Source organism: Dromaius novaehollandiae, chromosome 15 (genome assembly GCF_036370855.1).
Source record: "Dromaius novaehollandiae isolate bDroNov1 chromosome 15, bDroNov1.hap1, whole genome shotgun sequence".
Classification (NCBI taxonomy): Eukaryota; Metazoa; Chordata; class Aves; order Casuariiformes; family Dromaiidae; genus Dromaius; species Dromaius novaehollandiae.
In genome coordinates this window covers 14,296,358-14,320,922 of record NC_088112.1, presented here as the reverse complement: position 1 = coordinate 14,320,922, position 24,565 = coordinate 14,296,358, and the positions used below count along the sequence as shown (strand labels likewise).

The window sequence follows — 24,565 nt, the reverse complement described above, 5'->3', positions numbered from 1 at the left end:
CACTGCTGTTCCCCTGAAACTCCTTTCTGGCAATCAGCTATAATAAAGTATTCTTAACTAGACGAGTGGTAACTCGTACGTGTGGCTCCCAGTAACACTAAATCCACCACGCTTTATAATAAGGTTCTAATGCCTGGAGTATTTTGCCTAAAAATAGTAAAAAAAAAGGATGACTGTTAGGGGAAATCTAAACCAGAAGGAAACAAATGGCTTTTAATTTTTCCCTCTGTTTCAGAGTGAAGGATGCCGAGGAAGAGGAAACCCACAGAAGGTCTTGACTCTCGAGGTCAGGATGGGGAGGAAGAGGAGGAAGAGAAGAGGGGTGCACTCAATGCCAAGAAGAAGCGCAGTTTTGTGGACGCGTTTATTGTTATATCCGACAGCGATGGAGAGGTCAGTGGTCAGAATCCGTGCAGGGCCGTGCTGTTCCAGGAGAGTGCCCGAGCATCCCACACTGTACATGCTGGGGTCAGACTTCGCTCTGCATGTATTGTGCTGTTCTTCTTATATATGAGATGAATCAAATCCTATTTGGCTAGGAAATGAATGGTGTGCTTGGTGAGGGTGAGTTATGAGTCTGGGATTTGATAACCAAATCCTCTCAGTACTGAATTTGAAACATAATTTAAAAGTAACCTTTCCTCAATCCCTTTACAAATCTTTTTTTCATAATTTTTATTTGATTGATTTCCAGCTAAACCACAGAAACATGATTCTGTATTATGTGCAAATAGATAAGAAAATGATTCAGAACACAGGCTTGCAAGTAGTTCAGAACACAGCTGGTGTCTGATAAACTGATCCTGAATTATGGAGATCTGAGCTTTTAATGCACTTCCATAGGGTGTAAAGGTGAACTGCAGTGTCAGTTTGCTTGGCCAAGACTTACGGGCCCGGATCGTTTATCCCTAGCATTATGTTATATCAGCCTTACCCTAAAAGATTGAAATGCCCATAACTGTTGCATTGGTCTTGAGGTGCCACTTTCTGGGAGAAATCCAGAGCCCTGAGAATCTGGCTTCAGCTGAAGTGAGGTACATGAGAGGAAATTATTAGAATTAGTTCTTTATGTATGGCCGTTAAGGCTTTGCTCTGTCTTGCCTGTGATTTGGGATCCTAAGCTGCTTTTTGTAATTCCACCATTTTCAAAAGCATTTCAGTTCACTCTCAAGCTGTAGATCTTAAATCAAGTCCCCTTCGCTCCCACATCTGGAGCATGAGTCTCTACAATAAGGTGATTATCATGTGAGAAGGGGAAAAGCACTAGAAATAAACAGTAAAAAGCTTTAGGGCAAATGATATTGGATGTTTTTTCTTCACATTGTCTGAGTTCTTTCCCATTGGGAAATTCCCTGAAAGAAATGGAACATATGGCAGTAATAGTTCATTGGGGTTAAACCCTTAGCTCTGCAATATGCTAAGTTAACTTCAGATGTCTGCTGCATCACTGGCCTTTATTGTGAAAACCTATAAGGAAAAAAGAAATCAGCAGCTATAAGAGATGCTGCAGTACATAAAAGATCAGGACCTGTTATTGTCTACAATTATTCATCTCAATGTGCATGTATCTGAAAAAGAGGAAACAAACATCTCTTAAAACACATCTATAAAAAGGTTAGGCTCCCTGACTGTTCTGTAAGTTTGTCTATAAACAATAAATTCTGATGGCATAATCGGTCATATTACAGAAAAGGATATGCTCAGAGAGGCCGTTAAAGAGCCAATTAGGTTCTGTTTAAGTGACAACAGTTCAGTCAGTTGAATAAGTGGATTTATTCAGTTCAGTCTCTTTCTTTCTGTGAGTCATCAGCTTCCAGATCCAGAGCCACAGTCTCTTGCAGTGTTGTTTTCTGGAAAAAACAACCAAAAATTTGATTTACATGGGATCTCAAAAAATAACTGTCTGGCTTCTGTAACTGTCTCAGCTTTTCTGTGTGCATCAAGTTGAATTTCAATCTCAAACCTTGTAACTGTTGTTCTTGCTCTAGTAAGACCTTGTTATGTGTTCAAGAAGAGGTGTGAGAATCTCAGATCAATAGCAATTTTAGAGAACAATACATTCTCAATTAATCTTGCATCTGTTAGGACATGGTTTCTTATGAATCAAAAGCTACAAGGACAATTTGGGCATCATTGATTCAATGGCTTTCTTCCTTGGCAGTCTCTTGGCAGGTATCTATAGAACAAGTCCCTAGTTCTGCTTCCAGACCAGCAGATCTTGTAGCAGCTGCACCTGGAAAGCCTCCAGCTTCTCACTTTTGATGATCTTTGGCAGACTGCCTCTCCCAGGAATTTTTCAGTCATGCTGGATTATCAAGCTCATCCATGTTACTTTGCCAAGTTTTCTTTCTTTGCTCATGTCTGTGCTGTGGCATCTGCGGAGCTGCATCAGAAGGAAGTTTTCTGGACATGGGGCTTTCTGATCTCTGTTATATCTAATCTTGGATTCAGGGAATGTGTCTCTTTTTTGAGTAGGGTCAGACAAATTAAGAACAGTCTCTCTGGCTCTGTGGAAACAAGAGGAGATGACCTTCGCTGTGTGCAGACAGGGTCTCTGAAAACACAGATGTGATGAATGAATAAAATGGTTACTGTCTCCCTTGACTGTTTGAGTCTTGCAGGGAATGCCAGAAGAAAGATAAGTCATTCACTTGCCCCCAAATACACAATATTCCAAGTAGTGCCAAGGAAAGCTTTCTTCAAACAACTACTGGCTTGTCTCCTGATGCTCCTCCTTGAATTGGGGTGCTGATAAAAGACACTTTGGCCGCCAGGATTTTCTGAAGCCATGTCTGAAACATGATTTTCATCCAGCAGGAGGTCTAGTCAAGCAAGAACATTGAGCATGGCTAGAGGCCAAATAGTTGTGCTAAAATATTTGGCTGATCTGCAGCCTTCAATGCAGTTGATCCTAAAAGACTGCTAATCTGCTGGGGGAACTTGCAGAAGGGTCACACAAGGGTGATATCACCCATTTCTCTTAGAGCCTTTGGGAACCAAGAGGGTACCTGCTTCCACTTGTAGAGTTTACATGAAGTCTCACAGGCTCCTTCTGCCAGATCTTCTGTTCATCAGTTCTGCCAGCCCCTGGGGGACATGATGAGACTCCAACGTGACAGTGCCATTCTGCATGGCATCCGGTGCCTGTCTTCCTTTAGATGCGGAACATCTTTTTGCTTGAGTATTCCTGTTTTTGGAGATACTTAGTGTCTGGGTAAATAGCATTAAGTTTATAGATGTTTCAGATAAGACCATATTGGTCTTGGTAGAAAGAAGAAAGCATTTTTGGGCATTGGCTGTAACAACAGGCCTCTGCCCTGTCCTGTTCTCTGTTGGATGTGGACAGTGGGCATTTCGTCTTGAGACCAGACACAGCCTGATGGCCCTCTCTCCAGTGGAGATCTTGCTATAGAGACGACGGTGCTGAAAGCGTCACAGCTAGGATAGCAGTGCCCACATTATACTGCTGCCCATCTTCTTGTGAACCAGAACCATATGAGAATATCAGTGCAGCATCCCGCTGTCCCTGTTGGCTTCCTGTCTCTGCTGTAGTACCAAGGGAGCCAGTGCGTCCGGTCCCTGGGGAAAAACGCAGTCTCAGGTATGCTCTTGAGGAGGCTTCTTGGCTCTGCTGCGTTCCCTCATTGGAAGTCAGAGTGGGTCTGAACCAGCCTCCTGACAGCCCAGTAAAAACCCTTTCTTTCCACACAGACCTCCCTCCCCTGTGTCTGAAACCACAAGTCTGGCATGAGCTCTGTTGTGTCTCATTGTTCAAGTCTCCACTTCCAGGAGGTTTGTTCTAATGAGCTGAAAGACAGAGCAGAGCTGAAACAAATTCTGAACTGAAGTCAGAGACTAATAAAGTGGGGTGTGATATTAATTGCAGCAGCAGCCTTGGTTAGAGCCAAAATGTGGTATTTCCAACATCTAATTGGCTTTTTAAAATAATTTAGTCTCGTTTTCATCTGCATATTTCCCATGCAGGACGTGTGTTGTTTGGCTGTGCCCTATTGTTAGATGGTCCCAACTGCTGTTGAACAGTAAAATTAACCAGACCTTTTGACTTTGCAGTCTGTGCTGTTAGCTATGGAGACATTCTTTTGTAGCCTTTCCTTTCCTGAGTCAGTAGAAGCTGATTTTTGTCATTTATAATGTGGATTCAAGGGAGCTGCATGTGAGAGAATGGCTACTAGATTCTGTTCATGGGCTTTTAGAAGTGAGTAGAGCTGTATATTTTCTGCTGACAGAATCGGGTCCTCTAAGGATGTGCCAAAGTGTTTTTAAAATGGGAGTTTGCTTTCCTGCTGTCTGCTGCAACCCAGCAGGTTAAAAAAGGAGGAAGAATAGTGGTTGCCTTCCACTAATGTGTAAAGAACTTTGGAAACCTGTCTTTTTCTTCATCTGTGTACAATGTTGACAGTGAAATTGCTCATAGGAGAGCATCATAAATTAAACTGCAGAGCGTGACACAGAGAAAGAAAATTTGGATTCCTTCTGGCCATTATGCTATAAATTGACGACAATGGAGGAGAGACGCTATCCAGGCTGGCACTGAGCAGAGGTGCGCAGTTCCCACCTCGCCTCAGCTATAATAATTGGTTTCCCCTGGAAGTTGTGTGTTGGAGATGACCTTGTAACTAAGAGCATTGGTTGCAGTTTGGGAATATTTTAATTGATTAAGATTATTTTTGGACTAGTGATCTTATTAGAAAGGCAGTTGGTTGAGTGGCCCCCTGAGTTCCTATTATCCTTGTAGACAGATGAGCATTAAAAGGTTGGGTCAGACAGAGCAAGCCCTGTTGTCTTCTCTGAATTTTCTTGGCCCCTTCTGTTACTACCATCCATGCCTGCGTTTATGCAGAGCACTCTGGGGCTTGTGGGGCTGTCTCCCAGCAGAGGTACAAACAGCCATAAATCCTAATTAAAAGGTATGTTTTATTTTCTGGTTTTAAAAATAAAGAAGATTTAAGAATTCTTGGAATTGAGATGTGTGTGTATATTTTGGCCCATCAGGATTAATTGGATTTGCTTCAGCAGTTCCCTGTACTGTAGCTGTTCAGTAGAATGCTGCTAAGCAATTTAAACATCTTTCTCAAATGTATGAGGTTCATACAACACGTGTCCTGCAATAATTTTGCTCCTGGAACTGTTGTAAATGTCGACATTCTTCAGGACCCTGCATGGGGAGCAGAGGTATGTACTCCACTGAGCAAGGAAACCAGGCAGTTCTCCTGGGAGCCAGGCTTGCCATTAGTCCAAAGCCCCAGAGGAGTTTGAGCCCTGTACTGTCTTGTACTGCATATTGTAAATGTGTGTCTGTGTACACAAACCAAACGTTGGTAGCCGTGGAAAGTTCGGTGTGCTCATAAATCACATCAGTGCCCTGGAAGAGAGCGGCAGATGAGTGTCAGGGTTGACCTTCTGACAAGTGCAAGAGCGGTAAGGGGAAGATTGATGCCTAGAGAGAAGAACTGGGGATTTACAGAGCCTGCTAGGATTAAATTGCCCCGTCTTAAGCAGCAGTAGCACTGTTTAGCACTGTTGGATAGTGTTTAGTGGGAGAGCTTTTGCATAACGTCCTCCAGCATGTAATTCCAACATGATCTGGATGTGATCCCACAGATTCTTCCGCACTTCCTTATGAGCCACCCACAAAGTCAGCATGGGGGATGCCAGTGCAAACCATGGCAGGGCAATTTGCAGGTCGGCAAGTGGTAAACGATTTGGTGTAGGAGCACCAATGGCATTGTGGAAAACTGTGGAGGGGGTGAGGTGCCCTGGGAGAGAAGGGAGCTTGAGCTAGACATGCTCACAAGTTGGTAGAATCTGTCTTCTAGCAAGAGAGAATCTGGCTGTGAAACAGTCTTTTGGAGACAAAGGGGCAGCTCTTAGAAATGGGGTACCAAAACCAGGTTGGTTGGAGAAGAGAAGGAATCAATCAAAGGAAAAACCCCTTAGGAATGATCATGAGTGTGTGGGGGGGAGAATGACTTGCTAAGCATGATTGCTTCCTTATTGTGAGCTGATTCTTAAATCAGTAGAAGAGAGGAGTGAAGTATACATTACGGGATGTAAAAGGTGTAACGTATTAGGGTTTCAGGAAAGCACTTAATAGCGTGTCTTGCAAAATCTTAGTTGGATATGTAATTCAATTTGGTCTCGATAGTAACATTCCTGGATTGAAATCCTGCTACAAGACTGTCAGCAAAGGCTTGTGATGAACAACAGAGAGGCTGGTTCTGGGGAGATCTAAGGCTGAGGCCAGGAAGATCAATATTAGGGCTGTGTGTGTTTTAACATCCTCATTAATGATCTGTAAGAGGGAGCAAGTGGTATATATACATTAATAAAGTCTACAGATAGCACTTGAATAGTCTTGAACAAAACTCAGCGTAGAGATGCAGTCCAAAGGGCTTCATAGATTAAGATACATGGGCAACGAACAGAAAAAATAGATTACATTTGTAAATATGCTGTGTAATGATTTACATTAAAATAGTCCAAACCACATGCACCACCTTGAAGGCTGCCTTTTGGCACAGAGGGGCTGAAAGCGCTGTAAGGCACGACATGTAGCCAGTTTGCCATGGGTCTCGTGGGACTGCAAAAACCTCAAGCACAACTGCAGACAGAGTCATATGAAGCGCCTTTCTAGCTGGGCGTGGGTATCTTTTCCCTGAAACGGTTTTTGATTCTAATCCTACCTGATTTAGAGAGACAAATTGGAAGGAGTCCAGTGCCAGCCATTGGTAATGCGTACACCCTCACTTAAGCCATTAGGACAGCAACTTGCATAAATGTGTGCCAATTAAACCTGTGACCATTCTTGTTGAAGTCAGTGTGCTTAAAGTAACATGGTCTTAGATTGTTTTTGTGGGTAATACTCCAGGAGGCCATGTGACTACAAATATCTGAAGTATTCAAGCATCAAAAATTAAACAATTATGGCAATGCTCAGGGCAATACAATGAGAGAACAGCACTAGAAGTTAGTACAGCTGGCCTTCCTGCCCTGAAGATGCATTAGCCTGCATCCTCAAAGAATGGCTAGAAGAATTCTAGTTTTGGCCCCCTAAAATTGCGTGGGCAGGGTACTAGAAGCCGTATGGCAAGAAACAGTCCGGGCTTACAGGTGTGAGATGTTTTGTTACAAAAAGGTGTTGTTTTTCTGTTTTGAATGCTTACAAATACCAATGTTTAGCAAGGCCAAACAAATCCTGTCTAAAATCATGGGCAGCAGGTGCAGTTCATGGTGGTGACTGGCATGAAGTCTATTGTCTCTCCTACTTCTATGTTTATGTCAGTCTGTAACTCTTGTTGCTCGTTATGCTTATCACACAGCTTTTAATAGTTACAGAATGTGCTTGAATTATGTTTGAAATTCAAATTTCACACAAATGGAGGCTTGTTATTGAACCAGTGTTTGTATCAGAGTGGCAGGGGGGAGGGGGCTGGTAGTATTTCTTACATATTGTGAGCACTCACAATTTTTTTTTTTTTATTGCAGCAGGAGTCAAAGGAAGAGAGTGGATTGCAAAAGAAAAGAACAAAACAGCAGCTGGATAGAACGAAGTTTGCTGCTAAAAGAAAAATTGCACGTAGGTCTCAAGTGTGGGGCTGGGGAAGCAGACTGGTGCTGAGCAGCTTCCACTGTTTGTGTTAGACATTATTTCCCTTGCAGAAAGGCTGTGATGGAGCTTGGGATGTACAGCTCTCAGAGAAGACCCTCCTCAATGGTAAAATTTGCCTTCCTGAATAGGCAGGCTGTTGCTTGTTTGCTCCCAAGGCTGCATGTGCACAAATTGGTGCACTTCTAAAATAGGTGTGTGGGGGTGTCGGTCCCTCATCAGGTTTCACGACTAGTTGAAGCTGGTCTGAAGGCATTGTCAATCAGAAAGCGCTTTCCTGTTCAGGCCCCTCTGCTGCCATCTTTCCCTGAAACCTCATGATGCTCTGACCCAGCAGTCGCAGCTCAGGAAAGATCTCAGTTACAGTTGACAGTTCTCCGAAATCATCCGCTCACAGCACAGGGCAGCCAGACAGGCCAGCAATGTTGGGCGTCATCAGGAAGGGTGTTAAGAGCAAGAGATTTGTTATGTGTCATTTTGCTGTTATTTAAAATGTAGGTGCACCGACATCACACCATGTGTGCTGTTCTGGTCACTGCATCTCAAGGACATAGTGGAGTTACAGGATATTCAGAGAAGGGCAGGTAAAATCATTAAGGGGATGGAGCAGCAGCGTTGTGAGGAGAGACTGAAAAGCCCAGGACTCTTCATTTAGGAGAGGAGAAGGTTGAGATGGTTGGAATCAAAGTTCACATCAGGAAGGCAATACATAAGTTGAACTCAGAGCTGTTGTTTACCAGCTCCTACAAAGTCAGAATCAGGGTGCACTCAGTGGAAATAGCAAGAGATAGGTTTAAAACAGATAAAAGAAGGTAAATCTTTACACAGCACATAGTGAACTCCTGGAACTTTTTACCACAGGAGGTTGTGGAGGGGTCGATATCAGCAGCTTTAGTGATGGATTAAACACATTCATGGACAACAGGTCTATAAACAGATGCTAAAGGGAACAGGCTGGCATATTCCCTTTAACATCCCTTATACAGTAGTTCTGGAAGCTGTGGGTATACAAGCGGAAGGGACCACCGAAAGGGCCAGCTTGTGTGCACTCTCTATATAGCATCATTTTTTGCTACAATTGCTTGGCCAAATGGATCATTGCTCTGACCCAGTGGATCAGCTCTCATGTTCTTATGCTTTGTAAGGCAGCAGTCTATCTAGCACGTTAAATTCAGAATATTTTAAAATTAGAGGACGTTTGTCTACTGCAAAACCCAAAGCAATCACTGAACGTAATGGAGCACTCTGGTGCTCCACAAGCAGCAGCAGTTGGGCATGTCTGTCCTCAGAGGGTTTGTGTGAATTAAATTGTTTTTAACAGAGGCCTAAGGCCATAGCATGAAACAGCCTGGCTCTTTGTGGGAGTTGAAATCCACTGTGCATGTCCTGTGTCGAACAAGTAAGATAACAAAGTCGGAAACAGGGGAAGAGTGTTTTTGTTGGCTTGTTTTTTTTTTTTAGGTAAGCAAAGTAATACCCCTAAAAATGCTTGGAGGTAGCATTAAAATGTGACCAAAGATATAGTGCTAAGAATGCCATGTTGCTGCAGTTGAATGTCCTTGTTGCATCTTTGAGTGTGACTGGTTTAAGCAGCTAGTGTCGTGAGAAAGGTGTTCTGGGTGCTCCAGAAAAGCCACACGAGACACTGCCAGCTCTCTAGCTGTCGTATAACAGGGGAGTTTTGCTGCATTGTTAGATGCGGAAATTCTTGATAATAGTTTTTCTCTTCCTAGGGCAAATGCTGCCCTTTATTTCTGTGGGTGTCTCTGTGTCCTTGAAGCAGTAGGTTGGGGGTATCTGGCCAGCAGTTGGTTCTGAGTGCACTGAAATGTCCACTCTCACTCACACCGAGCCCCCAGCCCTGGGGCTTGGAGCAGCGTAGAGGTAGGAGAGGGACCGGGATTTGGGTTTTTTTTCACAGTTCCTGTTGTGGGCCAGATAGCTCAGAGTTGCCTCCTTTCCCTAATGGGGATATAGACTGCAGTGGGATTCCTGCTTGGATGGGCTGCCCTTCTCACCTGCTCTTCCCCCCTTGCCGCCAAGGAGCACTCCAGCACACCGCCTGCTCCGTGGGCTGGGTTGTGGCACCAGGCTGGGGCGCGCAGCCTTGCTCGGGGGACTCTGATGTTCGTGGCAGAGCCTTATCATTCATCAGAAGCTGCGCTGGAATGAAAGGTTGTTGGTACATTTGGATGCCAGATAGTATTCTCTGTTAGAGAGCGGTCACCTGTTTATTAAGCACATGTGATGGGTCTGCTCCCTCGTTTATTGGAAACTATAATTAGACTTTTGGTGTTTGCTTTCAGGCAAATTAAGATTTGAAGTAGTAATTATTTTTCTCAGTGTCTTTAAATATATTCTTTGAATTGCAAGGCAAATTGGTCTTTTGTAAAGATTTGGCGCTCCTGGGTAGAGTAAGTTCTTTCTCCTCAAAACTGGAAAATTGCAGATATTTGCAGGCTCTGGTTATAAAGCATATTCTCCCATTTTTGCTTTGTTGTGGTTTTATTCATTTTAACCTAAAGCCATAACTAAAATATATCTGTGACGTTTCATCCTGACAGGATAAATGGAGACACAAAAAACCTAAAGAAGTCTCTCTCTCTTTTTCCGGATGAAGTCAGTGCTTTAAAGCACATTTGAATGTTTTTACTGTAATTGCTCTTTGGATATGTGGAGATACTGAGATCCTGCATTTCCATTATTTTTGAGTAAATCTCTTATTAGTAAGTGTTAGAACTACAACTAGTAGGGTTTTGCATCTAATTCACTTTGCAAACGTCAAAATGGAACATAAATCGCTTAGCAAATTGCCATATTAGCATTTAAAAAGGCTCGGAAATGGTTTAATTTGTTTAGGGCTGTAATGCCTTCAAAACAGTTTTTTCCTGACCCCTCCTTCCCTTCTGTGTATTTCTTGGATGGGACTGGTCCCAGAAGACGTTCTGTGCTGGATTTCGTGTTGCATTGAGATGGACGTGCCATTAATGGATTTTGAAATGTGAAATACAGAATTCCCAGCTTGGAATAATAGTGCTATCCCCACTCCTTGCACCAGACAGCAGAGACATCCTCCTAGGAAGAGTTAAGATGTGTGTGAGCATAACTGAGTCTTTTCTGTCTGGATGGAGAAGGGTTGTTTCTCTGAAAGCCTGAGAAACCCACTGCCCAGCTGGGATGCTCCTGAAACACAGCTTGCCCTGTAAACATGCTTTCTGTGCTAGCTCCTCAGAGTTCTCAAATTTGCACACATCAGTTGGAGGCTAACACAATACTCAGAATTTCTAATCATCATAAATTATGACCAATGTAATCAACATCAGGTTTAGCAAAATGCAAATCTCTGCACGCGCTGCAGAGAAATGATGAGATGTGAAGCACGGAGTACTGCCAGCTAGTCAGCTCCAGACCTCTCAGCTTAAAGCAGGTCAGCTCTCTTGGAAGCTGTGAGACCAGAGCTGTTCCTTGCTCTTCCCACCGTAATTCCAGGTTGATTTAAACTCAAGATTTCCCCATTGCCAGAGCACCTACTCAATTGGAATGTGAACTAAGTGCATTTTGTTTGTCGCTGGTTTCTTTGCCAGAGGCAGCATTTGTCTGGCACATTCCCTGTCCCCAGAGGGGAAATTGCTGTGCCAGGGAGGGAGAAGAAAACAAAATGTACACTAGTAACTCGCCAGAAAATGTTTCTTTATATTAAGCTTCATGAATGTTGATAGCCTGAATTGGTGAACACTTAGGCCCCTGTTTTAATTTGAGCACATGGGAAGTCTTGTGTTCGGCGGGGGAGAGGAGAGTAATCACATGCACCACTTCTCTTATACATGTCAAAGTTTGCAGGATCTGGCCTAATTTTCCCTGCTGTGATGGTCTGGGCAGGGAAACAAATCCGCACATACTCACTGAATGCTTGGGAGGTGCTGGGTATTACGGAAGTGCTGAGTATTACTGCTGTTTTGGGGGACAGGGAGCCTTCCTCATGCACCAGATTGTAGTGTGTTTTCCATTAAAATGACATTTTTTTTTTCTTTAGTCCCTTCTGGCTGTAACATTATAGAGTGACTTTGTCCAAGGACAAAAGATCCCCATGAGTCCTGAGTGCACTGCAGTCTGCCTTCACTTCAACCTCTTTCTTAATTTTTAAAGAAATTTCCCAGAAAAAAAAGCAACCAAAACCTAAGTGCTGATCTGGTAGGACGTGTAAGAGAATCTACTGCTGGTATTCAGAACAGTCAAAAAATGCTCAAATCCTGCCTCAGTGGGGAAAACAACAACCTGACATTAGCAGCAAGCTGGGGGAAGGGCAACCGAAAGCCTGCTGCTGCTGTGTGGCTGCCTCAGTGCAGTCGTGCTGTAATGCACAGTCTTTGCTAAGACCAGTGCAATACCAGGCTTCTTCGAGGGAGGCTGTGCTGCTGTATTTTGGTGGCAGCTGGTAGGAAGAGGATGGCTTAGAAAATGGGAGCCTGTAACTTCTGAATGCAGCTTTATCCAGGGAAACTTCTGTCTTGAAACTGGCTGCAGTGAAGGCATGCTTTGTGCTTGGGCAGCCTTTCTGTTCAATTCCCATATTTTAAAGCTCGTCTAACCCATCAGAAAGCAAGCCTTTTGCTTCATGCATGAGATGGCATGTGCACGATTCTGCCTGAAGGAGTGAGGGGGTTTTGAAGGAAATCTGTCAGTTTGTTGCGAGTGTGAAGATGTATTTTTCAGCTCCTGAGAGAGCTGTTCAGTTGTTTTCCAAGCTGCGCTCTGTTCTGCAGGCACTGTTTATTATAAGCCTAGTGAAAATGCTGGATTGAATCTAAGTAAATAGGTGTTTTCCAAAGTAACTAACTGCTTTGATTCTAAATAGCCAGCCTCAACTTCTGGATTGCTCTGAGTGAGGAATCTTTTCAAGAAGAAATTTTCTGCTGAAATAGCACTTACAACTCTAAGAAGCCTGTTTTCCATGCATGACTGGCTTAGTGATACAGTGGAGTAGTGATGTGAGCAGAAGGGGCATGTATGCATGTGAAAGATCCTTCATGGTACCACCAAGCAAGTAACATCCTCTGTAAAGGTTTACACCTGTGGCTTGGGGTGAATAACATGTAGCTCTTTTGCTCTTGGTTAGGTCTCTGAGGTATTGCAAGTATATTTGTGTCACAAGGCAATGGGACATGCTATTTGGCTAGTAATGAAGTATATTAGAGAAGGTCTGCTCTTTATCCTGCCTTGCTTCTGAGTCTATCCCATCTAAAAATGTGCATGCTTTGCAAAACCACCTTTCTCTCCTCTGTCTTTGCACATGCTGTCTGTAGCTGTAGAGTATGTTGTTGGATGACGGTGGTAAGATGTCCTATGGTAGTTAATACACCTAAGGATTCAGAGTTTAGATTGCTATAGAAACCCTAACTGAATTTCCTGATTTGTGTTCAGTGATTCAGCTCTGCACACATGTACTATTTTCATTTAGTGTTGCCTGCTCCAGCTTGGTAGTACCTTTTAAGGAAAGCTGAGATTTGGTTATTTTGCTCTGTGCTCATCCTGGGGAGGTGGGGCTCTTTGGGCATCGCTCTCAAGATGTTGGATAAATGTTCGGTGTTTACATACACCTGCAGCTGTGACTTGACATTTTCCTTTCTCTCTACTGTAGAGATGACTGAAGAGGAACAGTTTGCCCTGGCCCTGAAAATGAGTGAGCAAGAAGCTAGACAAGTGAACTGTCAGGAAGAGGAAGAGGAGGAGCTCTTGAGGAAGGCCATTGCTGAGAGCCTTAATGTAAGTGTGCTTCTGTGAAGAGGCTTACTAGGGTTCTTCAGAAACGTTGCTTTCTGTGCCTGCTTTGCCATATTGCACAAAAGAAGGTTTTACTGGGGGCCTAGCTATTTCTGGCATGGGCTGGAGATAGAACAGTCACAGAGAAGTTGTTTTCTATCATTCCTAACGAGGCGTGTGAAGTCTAACCTAGGCTGTGCTCTAATTTGGGGTGCACAGTTTTGATCTGTGGGGGGACAGTGCCCAGGTTCCAGAAGTCCAAGTTGCAGCTGCCTGTATGCTGGGAGTGTCCTTGGTATGCTCTGCTGATAGAGAATCAACCTTCTGTTTTTCAGAGCTGTCAGCCCTCAGATTCCTCTGACGCAACCCCTGAGTTGCCTGCAGAAGCAGTGGGCAGACCAGGCCAAAACCACCCCGCTGAGCAAGAAGGCTCTGAGATCCTGGGAGGTCTGGCACTTTGCCCTGACACCCCTCGCTCTGAGTGCAGCTCCCACTCACAGAGTGCAAGAGCTGATGGGAATGGACAGATGGATGTCGCCCGGAGTCCCCTTGTAGTGTTGAGGAGGTTAAGCCAGGAAATTGTTGAAAGCTCACTAGTATCCAGCATAATCGTGTCTCGGGGGAAGGGCCAGCCTTTAACAAGGTCAAGTGAAAAGCATTCCTCACCAGCAAAAAGTGATTCTAGTTACGTGTTACCCAGCACTCTTGGAGAGGACCTCATCTCTTTGAGTCCCACCTTTGGCAGGATTGCTTCAGGCTCCTGGCGACTGACACCTCGGAGACTGTTCACAAGCCCCTGCAGCCCTTCAAAAGCAGCAGGCCACGAAACAGAAGAGAAACCCCTGCCTGGCACTGATCCTTCTGTGGGTGAAGCTGGTGCTGGGAGCTCAGCCACACTCTGGAAGACCTGGACCATGGAACAGTGTGACAGTCCCGGAAGGAGCTGTGGAGGGGCAAGCACCAAACACACCTGGCAGCCTGGGCATGGCACCAAAGTCTGTGTTTCCACACAGCAAGCAGAACAGAACGAGGGGCCCAATAGTGCCCCAGAGCTTTGCGTGCTCCATGTGCCAGAGGAGAGCAGAAGCAAAGAGGAGGCGAGAGACACAGTGCACTATTACTGGGGCATTCCGTTCTGCCCCAAAGGGGTGGACCCCAACCAGTACACCAAAGTCATCTTGTGTCAGCTGGAGGTTTATCAGAAGAGCCTGAAGCAGGCTCAGAGGCAGCTATTGCATAAGAAGGAGTTTGGTAACCCAGTTGTGCCCAGCTCTTCTTCCCTGAGCCAAAATGAGCTTGGGAAAGGAGATCAGATAAGTAGGGAGAACGGGGTTGCTGATGATACGGAAGATGGAGACTCAGAAGTGCACAAGGAGTCTGAGAGCATCACCTGGCTCCTCCCTTCAAAGAGGAGGGAGGCAGAGGAGAGTCCAGGGCAGAACATGGAAGAAGAGAAGAACTCTGCCTCCGACGATGAACCAACCACCAGCTACTGCCAGGTAAGAGCTTGACCACAGAGCAGAGTTTGAGCAGGGATGAGTCATGCTCTTCCTTTCATTTTAGGGTTCAGTTCCTTCTGCAAAGCAGGCACTGCTGATGAACATTCCTCTTAAATTTAGGGACTTCCTCCCCTAGCCATGCAGCTTACTGTGAAAGGCAGAGGAAAAGTATACAGGCTGAGATCCAGCTCACAAATGATAGTGGCCACCGTGCAACCTGGCAGTTGTCCATTAATGCACCACTGAGATGACGACTTCCAGCTGAAACTTCTCTTAGGGGTGTATGGCAGTACATCAGGATAACGAGCTCTGAGAGAATGCTGGCCACCGGCAGGTCCAACAAAGCAGTTTAGGGGAACCTGTGGCCTTGTGGGGAGCCCTCTGTTTTCCTTTGTGGTGTGCTTAGCTGTAGCTTTTGCAGACAGAAATGTGGCTTTTGTCATTGCAGTGCATCTTTCCTTTCACATCTACATGGTTGTTTGTGTTTGAATGTGCTTCACCCCGCACGTGCTCTTTCTCCCCTTGTTCCTCTGGTTGTAGCCGAGAGGCTCTGCATGCTTGCACGCGTGTTCTGCCTGTCCAGAGGTGATCTGTCATCACAGCAGCCCTCACTGTCCTTGTTCTGGTGGTTGGGCACCTTCTCTCTGCGCTCGCTTGTTGGGTTTGGTAGACGCTAGGTGTCAGCCTCTGTCTCTGTCAGGGCTCTCTTGTTGGAGCGGAAGGCAGCTTTCTGTCACTGCTAAGTTTAAACAGATTGCTAGTCAGATGAAGTATTTATTACTGCTGTATTTTAGGTTTGTGTCAGCCTTTTCCAACCCTCATTTTTCATAATGACTTCACTGCCGGATCGTTGTATAACTTTATCTTCTCTATGACTGAAGCCCCAGCTCTGTTGTTCCTGTTTTCAAGTGTATTTGATCATTTACCCTGGTGTTAGAAAGATACTTAACTTGTTTTGTGATATTTATATTCTGTCTTGTAATATTGAACACTTAGGAAAAATGTCATGTCTGCATTTTCTGGTTGCAGAAAAAGTGCAGAGCAGCCTGTGCTGAAATGTGACTTTTCATGACAGTGCTTAGGTTGGGTCTAGCAGGTATAGATTTAAAAAAGCCTTAGAGGTGACTTGCAGAGGAAAGAAATGGACTTGTGCCCTTTTTCATTTCTTTAGGATAGACACAAAAGACCTGAAAGGTTCTTAATGCAAACTGCTTTTTTTTCTCTGTGTCTTTTCCTTCGGAAATTGAGGTTTCTTTATTCTGGAAGATTGGGGTGGCTGCAGATCTATGGAGGTGTAAGCTAAAACCCTAGGAAAGCTGCAGCAGCTGGGAGGGGCATGAACTTTTAATCATTATTGAAAAATGTGGTATATTTTTTGTTGTTATCCGTTTAACGGTAATACCTAATTAATTCTTGGGGAGAAAAGAGGCTTTAGTGGTGCTGAGTGGGAGCCTGTAATGTACTCATCCTGACCACAGGAGCTCTCTAGAAGACCCACAGAAGTGTAGATTTAATCTTTCTGATATTTTAAGATGAAAAAACAAGGAAGGAGGGGGAAAGCAAACTTAAAATTTCAACCCCAGGCAAAATTCTACGAGTCTTTTATTTACTTGAGAGAAAACAATTTCTAAATATCCCTTCATCTGCCTTATCACTTTTAGCTTAAGAGGTTGCTCCCTCCTCCTTTTGCCTCTCTTTGCAGTTGCCTGCTGAGGCCAGCACAGGCGATGTTCTTTCCAGATCGATATGTTTGATGTTTGCTTGTGCCTCGTCTCAGTTTCTTTTTTCTATCAAATACAATTCCACTGGCAGTGACAAAGGAGGACCCCGAGCAGTCCCGGCCCCGGTGTGCTGCACTGCTCAGAGGCCACTGCTGCCTGCGCTGCCCCAGGGCTCCCCCAGTGCCATGGGGGCTGCTCCACTGGTGGGAATTGCGGGAGATTTTAGGCTGTGCCAAGGCTAGAAAACATCCCTGGGGACTCGAAGCTGTTCTCTGACTCACCGCACCCATCATTTAAAGCAGTGGCTATTTTTTCAGCAGTTCTTGAAAAAGCTTCTTGCCTTGTGTTGTGCCAGTGAAATGAGGGTGCAGATGATGTGCTTGGGGGAGCCCATCTGTACGCCTGCTTTGAAACCTCTCATTTGCAGCGGGCAGTGACCTCCCATCCAGGCAATGGTCAATTGCTGCGACTGCAACGTGCAACCGAGTAATGTTGGTACAGAGGAAATCACTGTTGTCAAGAAATCTCATAGCTTGTGAACCTGTACTAACAAACTTCAGGGCTAACAGAATACCTTTCTCCATACTCTTTCAAATAAGGTTAGGAGACTCCTAGTCTTTGAAAGGTTTAGAGAAAAATGACCAAATTCTGGAGAGAGAGAATCTGTGACCTGAATTGGTGCCATACCCTCAAACATATCTGTTGGGGATAACAGAAACATGGTGACACAGTATGTGTGACTGGAGCAGAGATATCGAAAGAGATGCACTGTTCAGTAGAGAGAGAAATAAAAATAAAGGAACAGATGCAGTATTTTATGTTAATGATGAGTCACACTAAAAAAAATAAAGGACATCTTAGATAAAACAGAACCTTTTTGGGTTGGAATCACTTTAGGGAACTCTGGCCAGAGGCTTTGTGTGGGGGTTGCTGGGGAAGTACATCAGCCATCCGGGACTGGAGTTGATCTAAGTCAAAATCTATGGTGAAAATCAAACTTGGAGAGTTTAATATACTCAAGGAAAGGGGAAGAAAAGTCCCTTAGATTTCTTTCAGAAATGGCATGAGAAATTGCAGGTGTGACAGCAAGGACTGCTAATAAACTGTTGTAATTCCATCTGATTAGAGACTGGCAAGTGTAATATGTACACTGAAGAAGAAGAAAGGGATCTGGGTAATGACTGGCAGGTTAGCCTGACCTCAGCAGTGCATAAGGCTTTTGAACAATTTTTAAAGGAAAGAATAAGTAAAGTCATAGAAATAAATGGAATAGAATAAATGGAAAATGGGATAAAATGCACATGGATTTACCAGCTGTAGATTGTTCAGGTTAATCTGTTTCCTTGCTTTGATGGGACAGCTGATTTCCTAGTCAAGAAAAATGCCACAGAGCTTATCTATATGAAATTCAGAAAAGTACTTCTTCTGGTCAAACATCAGCTGTAACAGTTGGTCAGGTCAGCCAAGCTCAAGATTTTAAACTGTAATAGACAGGGGCTGCTAGAGTGTCTGAGGGAACACGAGAGGATGCTAACTGGGTTGTTTAGCTCAGCAGAAATGGAGATGGAGAAGGGCTGTGATTGCTGCCTACAAACACATCAGGGTAGATACCAGGGACCGGCAGAAACTGTGGAAGTTGAAGGACAAGGCTGGCATGAGAACGATGGGCATAGACTGTCCGGGAATACCTCTAGGCAGCAAGGCAGCAAAAGGTACTGCCAGCCGTTGTTGCAGAAGATTGCTGATGCACCAAAAGGAGTAGTGGAGGCAAAAAGCTGACTAGTTCAAGGTGGATACTTAACCATTTTGGAAAAAAATACATGACGTAGTGGGTTCGATACCATGGATAGAACCTGATGACCCAGCAGATCCTTTTTGACCCTGTTAGCTGCGTATATTGTTTTAAATAATATCAGAATTTTGCCTTTTCAGGCCTCCCAGGTGCTGGCTGCAGAGGATGTGCCTGAAGATGGGGAACCAATGCAAATTACACAGAGGTGAGGAGGGTCATTTCAGAGCGTGGGGTCCGTGGCCTGGATTCTCCCTGAAGTGGTTTGAGGCATGGTCTCACTGGGGCTCTCTGGAGCCCTGGTTGCTGCAGAGCCTGGCAGCAGGTCGTGCTGCAAAGGCTGCCTGTAGTTGCTGCTGGTGTATGGCACTGGAAATATGTGGCATTGGAGCATTGTGGGAGAGACAGGTAGGGCACAACAAGGGAGAGGGATCAGTTACTACTGGTACTTTGTAAGACATGCGCACCGGATTCTAGCGCAAGTGAAAGGACTTGATCCTTACCCTCTGAAGCTATGTCTAATTTGGCATACGGTAAAGCTGTAGAGTGGGGTAGGTGAGCTGCAGGTGAGTTATAGCAGTGGGATCGCATGATCTGTCTGTAAAGGCACATACGCAGCATGGTGGATGGATTACTGGATGTGTGCGTGTGTATTTTTATATTCTTGCCTTACTGCAGAAGAGGAAAGAAGGGAGGAGGAAGCCAGACGGCACTGCCTATCAGCCAAAGATAGAGTGCAGTGCTCCAGAAAAGCCACTTCAGCATGTGACAGGTGTGGGACAAGTCAACATGATTTTCTTCAGATTTAAGCCTACTCTTCTTTTTCCTTTTTTTTCCCTCTGGGATGCAGTTCTGCAGTGAAGACTGTGGGAAAAGCAAGGCAAATGGGAGAGGATTCAAGGAGGAAGTTACAAGAGAGGGCAGATATGTCATGTTTTTTATTTGCTAGGTTTTATAATTCAGACTTATTTTGGAGCAAAACTGCCAGCTTTTCTGCAGTCTAACAATCTTTGGTCTGAACATTTGATATTAATATGCAGGGTTTGAAAATCCCTCATGCTTGCACCTTTCTAACAAGCTTAAAGCTTGCCTTGGGGAGCAAAGGAACCTGCAGCTGCAGTTGCTGCAGAAGCTGATGCGTCTGTGACAGCTGAGTTTTTAGCTTGCACGTTTGTGTGGAAGGCACTGAGGTATGAACTCAGGAGCTCTGGCCTTCCTCGTGTTTAAGGCAGAAGAAGCCAGGGTTGAATATGAAAAGAGAGCTACACAGCTGTTGCGTAGCTGATGGGGTTAGAGGCTTTTCTGGTTTGGCTGTTTGCTAAGATATGCTGTTTAGCTGGTGAAACCTTCCTGCCCTTTGCCAGCCAAGAGCTCCTGGCTGCCCTGCTTAGGGCTGAGTCTCACCTCGGTGTGCTGTGCCCCTCGTTTAGCAGCTGGCACAACTGTAGTAGGACAAAAGATGGCTGCAGTCTTCTCAGTTCTGTGCACATTAAGTGTTACCATCTGGCTGCTGGTAATTTGCCAGAACAGTCGTGAGTAAAGTTCAGGCACCCTGGTTGGCTGGCCTCAGCACCACTTAATGGAAAAACACTGCTCTGAGTTGAGTCTTGAGGTACTGAAACAGTTTTGGAAGCAGCAGTAGTGAAAAGAAGCTGCTTTGCTTTCTGTGGGTCACTCTGCCTGATTGTTTTATGCTTTGTGCAGAGTCTGGTAGATTGGGGTTTTAATAAATGATTATAGGCTTTGTTACCAGGAGATAGCTGGTGTAGCAAGCAATGTGGTTTGACTTCAAATTGATTAGCCCATTTTATAAATGTCATAGCAAGTTGTTTTGTGTGAGTTCTTTTGAAGTGAGCCCTGATGTTAGACACAGAGTAAAACATGCTCAGCCTGGATTCATAACAAATGCTTTGAGATGCTTTATTTAGAGAGAGAAGCCACTTGTGATTTTCTATCAGAATTTTGTTATTTATCATAAATCAGCAGTGGCTGTTCTCTCCTCTCTAAGGCCTGTGGTTGAGCTTAATAAATCTTCTGTTTGTCAGTATGGGGATTCATGTTTTTAAAGTGTATTCTTGCATACTTGATCAGACTAATCAGAAAGCCGTGCAAAGCGCTGAGGGTGTCAGCATGGGTGCCAGACTTACTCAGCAATGCCTGCCTGTTTCAGAAAGGCAGTGTGCTCTGTGGGGAAAAATTTACAGAGGAATACCAAGGTCAAAAAGAGAGGAGTTGTACACAACGCTGCACGAAGGAACCACTATGCCAATGTTAGCAGGACTTTGCTGCAAGGAAGCTTTGTGTTGTATTTCATTGATGCTGCTGCTGGCTGCCACGTGCAGTGATAAGAAAAAAATTAGCAGTTGGAAGAGGGAAAGAGAGTAATACAGTGTCAAGCAAATCTGTGTCTTTCCTCTGTAAGAAGAGCCTTGACACAGATGAGGAAGTGTTGGTACCTGCAGAACTCCCTAATCTAAGAGTGGAAAAATCAAGAGTCCCACAGATCTGAGCAAGTAATTTTGCTCCTGTCACATGAAATAGTGACCCTTTGTATTTTTTTATCACGGGCTTCTAGAAGAAAAATAGTTCCTTTGGGGGTTTATGCCTAGGGTAGCATTTTAAACCCATGTATTTCTCTGTTCTCCTGGTCATTGGAAATTAAAGAGTTGTATGCCTTTCTAAACTGTGTGAGACAGGCATGTGCATACTGTAACTCCTATTTGATGTGAGATTTATGTTGTATATTTATATTTTGACAGCATCTCTGTATTGACCCCACTTGGCAGTAAAAGGAGTCCGGATATTGCCACAGAAGACTCTGCTGAAGAAGAGGTCACTGTTTGCCCAGGTAAGAGGCACTTGGGAATGTTCTGAATATTGCATTGAAAATAACACACTGATAAAATTCAGAGAAAAGAAGAGAATTGTCAAGTTATTTGAGCAAAACAAGATCTCCTTCCCAGCTCTGTTTATCAGGGCTGAAATTAACTAACTAACTTTGTTTAGTTCCCTGGTTTTTGGGCCCATTTCCTTTAAGACAGTATTACAGTTCTGTGAACAGAGATTGCTAGGGACCTGCTGTTGAAGAGATGCCAGAACGTATGTCAGGGCAGAGTGCTCATACAAAATGAGATGTCAGAAGTGGTCTCTTCAATACCATCAAGGAATTTTCAGGTCCTTTGGTGTAAAGCTATGTAAAGCATGAGAGCTGAAATGATTTTTTTCTTATATTAATTAACAAACCTGTTTGGGACCAATGAGTTTTTCTTCCCTGGTCTTTTCTATCATGTTTGATTCTTCACCTGATTTTCCAGTTCAGAGTTTTAAGTGAGAAACCTGATGAAAAGACCGCTCTTGTTCACGAGCAGCTGTAGAGGGAGAGGTCATGATGGTGCTTGGAGGCATTTTTTGTTGCTAAGGAAAACATGGAGGTCTGAACAAGGTGCGACTGCGTGACAGACCACAGAATGAGAGCTCTGTCTTGCTCCTTGGATGTAAGGGAGGGCTCTATTCTTGCATTGTCTCTATCCCAGCAAGTGTCCCACGCACATTCCCTGTGTCTAGTCTCACTCCCCATGAAGCTGCAAAGCTACAGTGGCTTTGTCCTCGCACTATTGTGCTGTGACTTTTAACCCCTCATCTGGCTGTGTTGTTGCACATTGTCTGTTAACATTTGTGTCAAGTCTAAAAAATGTTTAGAAGCTGTGAAAACACTGTTAAGAAATGGGCTAAGTTACACCAACAAGTGAGGAGAAAGTTTGGGGGCTGCAAACCTTCACTGACATGGCCATGTTTCTTGCAGAGACCCAGCCGAGTCCATCAGAAGATATTGAGCCAGAGAGAGAAGAACTCTGCTCGGACAGCAAAGATGCACCTATGCAGGTAAGAGAGTGTGAAGCTGAGGAAGTGTCCTGTTTCCAGTCCTGCTTTCTAGGTCTTTTGCTTAGCTAGGCTATGCTAGTATTTCCTCTTGGGTGGTTGAGAGCATGGGTTTCTGCTGCTAGGATCCTCATAATCACTTCTCTTTTCACTTTTCTCTCAATTGCTTCGTAACTCCGGTCCCCTTTGGTCAAGGGTTGCCTGCAGCTGCTTCTGGAGCCGGAGAGCTGATATCAATTCCAGCTTGTTATTTTACATCATGTCCATTTCTGGGCTGGATGATATCCTCAGTCTGGACAGCAGTGCCGTTGCTTGCCCAGGGTTAGAAGCATAGTGCTGTGGCGGTCGGCGATGCAGGGGATTTCAGGAGCTCTGGTGGGATTCCTGGTAAATCTTAGTCGTATCATGTTGTGACACATTTTTCCCTGCTACAGTCGTTTGAACTTCAGTGTCTTTTGTTTTTCACAGATCAGACAAAGAGGAGAGGTTCACTCAGAGAGATTGGGTTGGGATAAAGATGACATTGAAATGTTGAGAGCTGATGATGGTTTGCAGTCCAAGGAGAGTGAGCTTAGCCCAGGAATCTTGATTTTTACGCAGTAGTAGTTAATAGCAGTAGTAAGTCAGTGGCAGGGCCATCCTTTCTACCTCCTGATGCAGATGTGCGCTGTTGTGTGGCTCCTTTTCCTGTGTTGACACACCTGTGCAGCAATTGCTGTGCAGCTGTCATGGTACCGACATCTGACTTCAGTTCCTGCTTCTGATAAAACTGTCTTTGTCTATTAATTTAGAGAGCTGTATCAAAGGGGTTGCCAAGTACCGCTCTGGCAGGGTACATGAATACAGAATTGTACAGCTCTTGACAAGAGGATTCATTTGTGGAAGACTCATTCTGGGAGTCTGCAGCTTGTACAGGGTGTCTGCAGCTCCACTGTCTCATTGTCACAGGCCTCTTGATAAACCAGATTCTGCTCTCGTATGCCTTTCATTCTGCAGGTATCTTGAAGCACCCCTCAGTCAATTAGAGACTGCAGCAGAGGGGCAGTCATCCTTCTGTGCAGGGCCCTGTAGCCTTGGCCACTAAAGTGCGTTTGTGGCCCAGTCAGTTATGGCCAGAACATTGGCCTGTCCCTCACACTTTGTAGATGGTGCCTTTGGGTCTGAAGCTTCTGCCTAGACATCTGCTGGGCACAAGATGGTCAACCTAGTCTCCAGGAGTGATGTGGCTGTGCTTCCTATGGATCGTTCAACAACATTATCATTGGCAGCAGGCACCAGTCCTGAGCCTGCAGCCTTCCAGGAAGACTGCTGAAATAACTATCATATAGATCAGCAGTTAGTATGAAGCAGGCATAGACCAAAGGGACTGACTTCTTCCCAGCAGACGCTGAGCCAGAACAGGGGAGGCTTGTTCTTGAGCTCAGCCTCTAGCATTGCTCTTGGCTGGCTGTTGCCTGCAAGCACTATGTCTTGTAGGCAATTTTCTCTGCTGAAGAGCAGAGGCAACAATTCCTGCCTCTGGCAGGGGTGATTGGTTCTGCAGTTGAGGTTTCTTAGATCATTCCTGCAAGCTTTGGTACAAGCAGTTTCGGAACTGTGGTGCCTTTTGTTACAGAATGTTGCATTTCCATTTAAAATTAGTAATTTACCACAGAATGTAGGTGGCAGGGTGTGCAGAATTGGTGATCTCCTAAGATTGTTTTAAAAATGGCAGCTAGAAGGAGCAGTGCCTGCTGGTTTTCCCATCATATATTTCTGTGTTGTCTGACTAGAGTAACGCAGGTTTGATCTGATCATTCATATATGACATGTCTTGTTTTGTATGACTCCTCTTTGTGACACCGCACGGTGAGGACTTCACAAGATGTAGTGACACTGAGATGTGAGAGCAGAGTACGAGAACAAATGCTGGAAGTGATGTACTTCAACAGCCTGTGTTCGGATGGAGAAATTCTTGTAGCAACTCTTCCGTAGTGAAGAGAGTTTCCCTGGAAATGAGTGTGCTGTATGTCCTTGGGGGTCGCTACCTGTGGCCTGTCAGCCAGATACTGGGGGGAAGGGTTTTCTGAGTTGGATTCTCAGTTCGAGGCCCAGTTCTGCAATCTCTTGCTTAGCTCCTCTGAGTCAGTAAAGTGCTGCTCTTCCCCTCAGGATATAAAAATGAGGATGGGTGCTCAGGATCAAACCCTCATTTGGCAAAGCAGGTGATAAACCAAGTAATACGACAAACTGCTCCATCGGCACTGAGCATCTTGGCTGACCCCAATTACTGCTTCCCTGAAATTATACT

At 44.7% G+C, this 24,565-nt stretch overlaps 1 protein-coding gene across 8 annotated transcripts in view; it reads left to right on the top strand.

The window, feature by feature from the left end:
- The window catches only part of UIMC1 (ubiquitin interaction motif containing 1), a 40,436-nt gene that overhangs the window by 4,278 nt on the left and 11,593 nt on the right, over nt 1-24,565 (top strand). For 6 of the 8 annotated variants that reach the window (XM_064520966.1, XM_026122713.2, XM_026122715.2 and 3 more), the window contains exons 2-8: nt 236-393; nt 7,507-7,597; nt 13,266-13,390; nt 13,723-14,886; nt 18,540-18,604; nt 21,156-21,244; nt 22,199-22,278. In XM_064520966.1, the coding sequence (XP_064377036.1) occupies nt 244-393; nt 7,507-7,597; nt 13,266-13,390; nt 13,723-14,886; nt 18,540-18,604; nt 21,156-21,244; nt 22,199-22,278 (1,764 nt within the window). In that variant the 5' untranslated portion in view covers nt 236-243. The remainder of the gene's footprint in view (nt 1-235; nt 394-7,506; nt 7,598-13,265; nt 13,391-13,722; nt 14,887-18,539; nt 18,605-21,155; nt 21,245-22,198; nt 22,279-24,565) is intronic. The other 2 variants (XM_064520969.1, XM_026122714.2) reach the window with 1 other exon arrangement.